This window comes from Phlebotomus argentipes, unplaced genomic scaffold, assembly GCF_947086385.1.
Source record: "Phlebotomus argentipes unplaced genomic scaffold, Phlebotomus argentipes genome assembly scaffold_18, whole genome shotgun sequence".
NCBI classification, from domain to species: domain Eukaryota; kingdom Metazoa; phylum Arthropoda; class Insecta; order Diptera; family Psychodidae; genus Phlebotomus; species Phlebotomus argentipes.
In genome coordinates this window covers 16,048,018-16,056,318 of record NW_026776177.1, presented here as the reverse complement: position 1 = coordinate 16,056,318, position 8,301 = coordinate 16,048,018, and the positions used below count along the sequence as shown (strand labels likewise).

General features: G+C 45.3%; 2 protein-coding genes across 3 annotated transcripts; one reads left to right on the top strand and one right to left on the bottom strand.

Moving 5' to 3' along the window:
* Positions 1-21: 21 nt before the first annotated feature.
* On the bottom strand, positions 22-1,003 carry LOC132260948 (ER membrane protein complex subunit 3). The gene is made up of 2 exons (XM_059759378.1): positions 753-1,003; positions 22-694 (listed from the first exon to the last, which is right to left on the bottom strand). Exons 1-2 carry the CDS (start codon positions 899-901, stop codon positions 61-63), a joined length of 783 nt encoding a protein of 260 aa, XP_059615361.1. The 5' UTR covers positions 902-1,003; the 3' UTR covers positions 22-60.
* Positions 1,004-1,163: 160 nt separating this feature from the next.
* Positions 1,164-8,280, top strand: LOC132260947 (uncharacterized). Of its 2 annotated transcripts, none has more exons than XM_059759376.1 (6): positions 1,164-1,382; positions 3,269-3,568; positions 3,671-6,138; positions 6,202-7,462; positions 7,773-8,077; positions 8,136-8,280. In XM_059759376.1, the coding sequence occupies exons 1-6, from the start codon at positions 1,275-1,277 to the stop codon at positions 8,152-8,154; spliced, it is 4,461 nt and encodes a 1,486-aa protein (XP_059615359.1). In that variant the 5' UTR covers positions 1,164-1,274; the 3' UTR covers positions 8,155-8,280. The 2 variants fall into 2 exon arrangements, with proteins under 2 accessions (XP_059615359.1, XP_059615360.1); XM_059759377.1 differs by lacking the exon at positions 1,164-1,382 and adding an exon at positions 2,353-3,181.
* Positions 8,281-8,301: the final 21 nt, after the last annotated feature.

Below are 8,301 nucleotides of genomic sequence, written 5' to 3'. Positions count from 1 at the left end.
AAGAATACACCAGAAGCCATATATCTTGAATCGCCTATTTATTTTTTAGAGTCTATTTCCCTAGTTTCTAGGATAGCCATCCTCTTTATTCTGGTGGTAGATGGAATTGGTTGAACTTAGAGAAGACGGTTCTATGAGTTCGTTCTCCACATTCTGCAGCGCGAACTGATACTCCGTGATCTCCAGCGCTTCCCACTCAGCTTTGAAAGCCGCCTTGGGATCCTGGGGCATCGACACAGCTGCCCCGGACATCTGATCCTGCATCGCCTGTGTCTGGTCAGCCGCGTTATTCTCTCCCAGCACTAGTGTGTAGATACTCCGCAAGCCGAACACATTGAGAAAGTACCAGGAGGCCGAGGAGACCCACGCGGCATCGAGGGAGGCCAACTCAACGCCCCGCTGGAGCATCGGCTTGAAGCGCAGAGTCAGTGGGAAGGGCACTTTTGTCGTCACGAAGCCGGAGAACATCCAATTAATCCATCCACCAATCACCACCATCGGCAGGACATTTATGAAGTTCCCCTTCACCAGATCCGACAGCATTGCAGTGGAATTGGGGCTCACAGGTGGCCTCTTTTGCGTCTTGAAGTACCCTGTCTCCTCATTGTTGAAGTAGTGCCTCCGCATGGCGAAGGCCTGGCTCGTGAGGTACTTTCCGTTCTCACGCAGAAGGCGCGCCCGTATCATGGCTTGGCTGTGGAGCAAGCAAAGACAGTGAGAAGGACGCCAAAGGCGGAGTAGGAGCTGCTCACCTGTCCTGGATCTGCGTCAACTCAACCTTCTTCTGCGAGGAAATCAGCATGGACACGTAGTGACGAATGATTCCCACGAGAAACGTAATCACAACAATCGGCAGGAACACCCAACCTCTTATGTGAGGATCTATCAGGAGTTCTGCCATGGTTTACACGAGATTTTCACGGAAAATTCGAGGAACAGGAGTTTTTTTTCTTCTTCCTTTCTGACTGGAATACAAACTGTTCTACAGCCCACTAGCGCCACGAGGGAGGGGAACTGAAACCTCGAATACGCCCGGCGCACACCTCGAAATCAAACATTCCGCATGGCGCCATCGGTTACTCACTCTTCCACTCTGTGTCGGATTTTCAATGAAAACCAAGCTAAAAGAAAATCACTACATTCTCCTTGATGCTCATATGGTATTTCTGTGCAAATCCTCTGATTCTCCCCATCACTTTGGAGAAAATCCCTCGAGGCGCGCCATGAGAAAAGTGATCCCCCCAGAGAGATTGAGAAAAAGCAGCTGCTTTTGAATGAAAACACCATCGGAAGACGACGCCGAACGACTCCCCGCAAAATTAGAGCGCCAGCATGAGAATCTCCTGACGAATATCTTCAGTGTCTCGCCCAATTTCTCCCCAGTAAGTCGCATTTCACTCTCGATCGAATTTATTTCTTAGTCGATAGAAATAGCCACAGTGTTTGTGTGCGTGAGAGATAATTTTCATGAGATGTGTTGTCCTCATTAGATGATTTCTTCCCACCGAAATATCATTTTGTGAAAGTTAATTCAAGTGTCGTATTTTCGATACATCTTCCATCAATCGTCCGATCTTCAAATCAAACCCACATATTGTGGCAAACTAATTGCCTTCAATTCTTGAGCATGCAAATTGTGCAAATTTTTCGGGAATGTTTCAATACGGAAATTGTGTGTAATTAAGAATCAATAAAATTGGACTATTTTTGCCTATTTCTCCTCAACCCACGTGCGAGTGAAGAAAAAAGATGAGGAAGTGAACCCGCGCATCCCCCCCCATTAACGTCACACACTCAACGCATGAAATTACCTGAAAGTGTGCGCCTCATTATCCCCCATTAGACACACAAAGTCCCCCCGAAAAACGTAAGAATGACAAAAAAAAAATACATGTGGAAAATTCAAGGGAGTCATTCAGCCTCAAATTTCACAAATGCATTCCTCAATGTCTAATTTTGCCCGATCTTGCGTCGCCAGAAAATTGTCTCACACTCGTAATTTATTTATTTTGCCCCCCATTCTCCGCACATCCTCTGGAAATTCTAAACTAGATGGAAAATTATGGATGAAAATTGACTGTGATGGAGTGTGAGGGAATATTTTTGGACATTTTATTGCCTCCGTCGAGCCCTAGCACCATATTTTCCATACATTCTCACTAAACGGCGACAGAGGAAAAGCGCGCACGTTGTCTTTTTCCGGAAAATGCGTTCAAGTGCATGTCTCAACTGCACCACGGATCACTCACTTGCGCATTTGCTGGCTTCAGAGTGTCTCTCTTGGCGCGCCACAGAGTCAGCCAAGGTTGGGCAAATTTGTATTGTGAAAAATTGTGTACAAGAGGAAAATTCCTCAAAAGCCCATCAATCTCTTTAATGAATCTCCTTCTCCCCTTTGATCGCAGCGGAGATAATATGCAGATGAATCTGCCCTCACAGCATAAAAAAAAGAAGCGATATGATGACGAGAGATTCTTTGTGGCAATGTGTGAAGCTTCCCAAATTACTCACTTCCCTCACACTTCGCATATATCAATGCTGATATTGCAAATTCACATTCCTTTTTCTCTCCTCTCAAGGCGATTCTCTCTCGACTGTTCCAAATAATTGACAAACATTTTCCAGAGAAAGCTAATTGAGTACAACTTCTTACTTTAATGACTCGCCCTTGTTTTTCATCTCTTGAGCCATCGTTGGCTCAAGTCCAAGCTGACTTTATCTATTTTGTCTCCTAACAATTTTCATTGCGCCTTTTTGTTCATCCTCCTCATCGGCGATATGCGAAAAGTCTCATGAGTTTCATGGTGTTTTTGTCATCTCAACACACAACTCAAGAATGAACGCGCGTCTCAATATTCGCATGAAAATATCGCGCGAATTTCACATGGCACAAAGGCAGTGTTGGAGGAAACCATGTGTCTCAATCATTCCCTCGCTCATTTTTATCACAATCCCGTGTATTTTCTTGTACGAAACATCCAAAATGTCTCTTATTTTATTTTCCTTTGCCTCTTTTATTTCATTTTCTTTATAGATTTTTCTCTCTCTCTCTTTCATTTTTGCTCTCTTCAGCTGTTTTGGTCGCGATAATGGAGGCTTTTGGCAAAAACATTGAACAGTGAGGAAGAAATGACTTCATACGCTCACCACTATCATGCATCATTCTAATTTCGATTCTAAAGTATGATTTTTCTCTCTCGCTTTCTTCACACCTTTTTGTCCTCGCCACTAATTTTAGTTTGCTTTATTTTTTTCTCCACCACCCCAGTCGAAACCATTTGTGGATTCACGTTCCTCATCCTCGTCCACCTCATCGGGATTCTCCCTGTTTCGCTGGTTCCGCCGAAACGAGCGCATCAGATCCAAAGTCACCCCCATTTCAGAGCCCACAGACAATGGCCAGAAGTTCAACAGTTCGGAAACACTGAGTCCACCGGAAAGTCCAAATCTCAGTCGAGGATACAAGTCACAGAGCTCTAGCTGTGATAGCATTTTGAGCACAGAAACAACAGGATTTGCTTTTGTGCCCGTCACATCCTTCCATCCGCCCACAGAAGCTGACAATCAGGTGAAATATTCAACATCACTGCGTCATTAAACAACAATTTGCAATATATAAATTATTGCAGTGAATCATGTTCAGAATAAACTCACTGGCATTTCCTTGCAGCCACACAAAGCATCTGGGAGTGATTTGGACACTTTCCGAAGGCGTATCTTAGAGCAAAAGCGCAATAGACAAGTGGAGTTGAATTTGACCAAGAAGTACGGACTCTACGCGACTGACACTCTCAAATCCGTCCGGGAAGATGCCGAGAGAGTGGAATACTCTGATCTGAGCCTGCCCACGCCAGATATTCCAGCGAGATCTCATCGAAGAAGTCACAGCGAGTCCTCATCGAGAACACGAGCGGCCAAAGTGCACGTGAAGGGGAAGAGAAAAGCACCACAGCCGCCAAAGACTGCGGACACAACGCTTCAATCACCCGCCTCGACTCTCGGCCGGAAGAAGCGAAGGGCGCCACAGCCGCCAGAAGCTGTGGAAAATGCCCCAAAATCCATCCTCGCGGGTGGTCTCTTGGACGACAGGGAAATTCAGGCAATTCTCGGAGGATCCACAAAAGTCAGCGAAACAATGGATCGCATTCGCATGCCGGGCAAAGTCGATGAGGAAGTAATCGCCAATGACACTCTCAAGCTCGAGAAGGGAGTTCTGAAGGCGATAAAGCCCGTGGAGGCGAAGGAAGAAGCCAAAGTCACAACGCCATCATCGCCAATCTCGCCTCGTCCATGGTATAAAAGACCCCTGAGTGGTAATCGCGACACCTCAATCCCCTTCAAGAAAGAGGTTATTCTGCGCACTGTGGACAAGAGACGCAATCGCGAGGCAAAAAATAAAGATGACGATGCGCTACCAGAAGTCAACTACTCCAGAAATTCTTCCCTCTTCGATCACAGCAAATTTGGTCTCTTCTCGCGACATCACAACCGTGAAGAGACGAAGCGTCGATCAGGCATTGGAATACCAAATATCAGTGAACTCGATCGAGAGGCAGCTGAGATTGTGCAGCAAGAGAAATCCCGCGGACTGAGTCCTCCACAGGCACTCATTCTCAGGCCACAGATGTTCGCTTCGCCACAATCATCACTTGACGATGATGACGATGAGGATGCGCCCAGGAAGTCAACAAAGGAGCTCATCTCGAAATTCGAGGCATCCTCGAATGGCGCTCGCATCACACTCAACACGTCATTTATTGGGCGTACAGATAACTTTGTCGACAGCCGTGCGAGAGTGACTGCAAACGAAGAGACTATAAATAAAGCAGATGGACTGGTGAACTCTCCAATGGCACAGAAACGGAGTATTTTTAGTGACACTCAGAGGAGTCCACCGAATTCACCAGAAGCCAAGGCCCCAATTGAGGGGAGGGATGACTTGAAGTCCATCGGGATCTGGACATGCCCGTACTGCACTCTTGAGAATCCCAACTGGAGAATCCTCTGTGAGGTCTGCGAAAGAATCAAGCCCTACGACAAGCGTCTCGTGAATCTCATTGAGCCGGAGATAAAGTCACCAACGAGTCAGCAAGTGCGACCAATTCCGGTCACTAAACCGTCCTCACCTAAAGAAAATTGGGAACGAAAGGCAGAAATTGTCAAGAGATACTTTAGTCCCGGTCAAGGTTTAAACTCACTGGCAAAGTCAGCCTCAGAAACTTCAATTGGCAACAAACAGCAACAGAAGAGAACTTCTCCCAGCAAATTGATCGGTTCACCAAAGTTTGGTTTGCGCGGATTCATTCAGCGATACTCCCCCGAAAAGACCAAGATCGACAAAGTGGTGAACGAAGAGGACAGCGATGTGGATCAGAATGAATTCACTGCCATATCAATGGGCAGAGATGGAACACCAGATTTGGAGGAATTGAGGCAAGTGCGATTGAATCGATTCAGAATGGAGAAAGCAGTGAATCCTCTGACTGACCGAGACTCTCTGGAGAAGGAGAAGAAGCGTCTCAGAGAGATGATAAGAGCCATGAATGCCAAGGCTTTGGCAGAGAAATACCCTGTTATACAGAAGGCAGCATCCTTAGATGAAGCATCGTCGCCACCATCAAAGGGAGCCATAAGGAAAACTTACCCAAAGACTGATCTAGTCACTGAAGAGATAAGACAAGAACCCGAGAAATCATCCAAAGTCTCCAGTTCGGCACAAACTGGAGCCATTCTTAAGAAGACACCAACACCAGACCCAGAAGAGAATTCACAGGAGCAACAGAAGAAGCCAACAGAGCCCATGGAGCCCATCTATGTTAATTTAAATTGTCAGGTGAATCATGTCAAGTTTTCAGAGGTGGAAAAGGCAAAAGTTGATGAACTTACAGAACAACTGAAGTCAGTTAAGGGACGAGAAGAATTCAAAGCTACGCTCAAATTTTCCGAACTCTCTTGTCACACAGACACTTTGGCCATTAATAAGATTATGAAATCCCTCGAAATAGCCATAGTTGAAGGACAACATGAACTGGCGGCAACTCTTGCCCAGGATTTAGCTAAAATGAAAGTCTCTTTATCCGTAACGAGACAAAAATCTCGACCACTCTCCATTACAGATATGGACATGAAACCATTCATGTAAGTCACTTGAAAATCACACTAAATCAGAAAGAAAAAAAATTATATTTTATTCTCTTTCAGGATTGATTTGTACGTGGAGGACAAAGTGGCTCATAAAGGACCTCTGCAGATATCCGTAACCACCCAAATGACTCTCATGGAACTCAAGGAAAAAGTTTCTAAGGATTTTAGCATCCCGACTGATGTTCAAAGATGGATTTTAAACGATCAATTAGCCACGGATGAGGCTAAAAAGCTTATCGACTACAGCATAAGAGACAGTTCGGCGGTAATCTATCTCTATCTAGTCACTCCGCCCGCAAGGAAACCTAGTCACAAGGATCCGATGAAGTATTTCCTCGCTGAGGAAGATCAATTCAGCATATGCGACTCAGATGAGGAGATCCAGAACGAAAAAGTCACAGTGGACGAGGGGATGAATGAGGAAGTTGGAGCAATAGCTCTTCCCACACCAGAAGAGACGTCAAACACCCTCGAAAAGGGATGGTCTTGTCCTCTCTGCACTCTCATTAATTCTCCCACTCGCATGGGATGCGGAGTGTGTTCTGAGGCTCGTCCTTTGGACTACATCCTTCCACCAGAATATCACAAACTCGAGAAGACACCCGAAGCTTTGAAGGAAAAGGTGGATAATGTGATACTGCGTCCACTAGAGCGGAAAAACGATCTGAATCGTGTGAATCCCAATAGAAAGTCTGCAGAACTCTTCAATATAGTTCAGGAGGAGATTCGCATGAGAACTTCGGGTTCTCAAGAGCCTAGTCCCAATATTACCAAGAACAAGTACCGAGGAGTTTACAATTACAATCCAACCACAAAATATACTCAAATGCCTAGTCGGCAAACGACTGCTAAAAGAGAGCCCAAGAAAATCGCTCCACAGCCGCCGAGTCTCCACAGAGAACTTCTCAATCTTGACAATGCAGATCTCGTGGCAAATATTGAGACATTTGAGTGTCCAATTTGTTTTATGAAATTTCAACCTGGCGAGGGTGCAATTCTTCGCGATTGCCTTCACACTTTCTGTCGCGAATGCCTTGGGCACACAGTTGAGTACAGCGAAGATGCCGAAGTCAAGTGTCCCTTCATGAATGCCGTCTATAGTTGCGACTCAGTGTTGCAGGATCGCGAGATTAAAGCTCTCGTCACGCGAGATTTGTATGAAAAATATTTGGCCAAATCCGTGAGACAGGCTGAACACAAAATCGAAAATGCCTTCCACTGCAAGACGCCAAACTGTCGAGGATGGTGTATCTATGAGGACAACGTGAATCTATTCAAGTGTCCCGTGTGCAGGATCACAAACTGCCTCACATGTCAGGTAAATATAGCTCAATTCTTCATTAGAAAATACTCTGTGAGACATTCAACCAGGAACAAGTCGTGAATCATTAAATTTTACATCGAAACTCTTCTATTGTACTTGAACTAATCAAACGAACAGGAACCATAACTTGTGAAAGTATTGATAGTGAGCCAATTGGATTCTTGCCAATTTTTTGCCAAAAAGAATATTGTTGCAATTTGTCAGAGAAATTAACCTTTTCCGCGAAAGCTAATAAAACCCGAAGATTTTTTTTGTATAAATACTACAAGCATCACTAAACTTGCCTCATCCATTTCCGGAACAGGTCATCCACGACGGTCTCAATTGCAAGCAGTATCAGGATCGGATGAACAGCGACTGCGACAGCAATGCAGATGCTCGGCGCACGAAAGAGATGCTCGAGATGATGGTGGACAAGGGCGAGGCGATGAAGTGTCCCACATGCCAAGTTGTCCTGATGAAGAAGTGGGGCTGCGACTGGCTCAAGTGTTCAATGTGCAAGACAGAGATTTGTTGGGTCACTCGAGGACCTCGTTGGGGTCCTGCGGGCAAAGGCGACACTTCGGCGGGTTGCAAATGTGGCGTGGATAGCAAAAAATGCCACCCAAAGTAAGACAAAAATGCCACACTTTCCCTTCACCACCTCAAATGTTGATATCCTTTCCAGGTGCAACTACTGCCATTGAGAATGCCCGTGAAAACCCTGCAAGGAAACACATTAAGCAAATATTTTAGACTTCTAAAGCGAACAGTGTGAAAGATTGTGATTTAACATTGAAAACAATATTTTTTAAATAAATATTTCGAGAATATTACCTGACTGCCAAAACTGA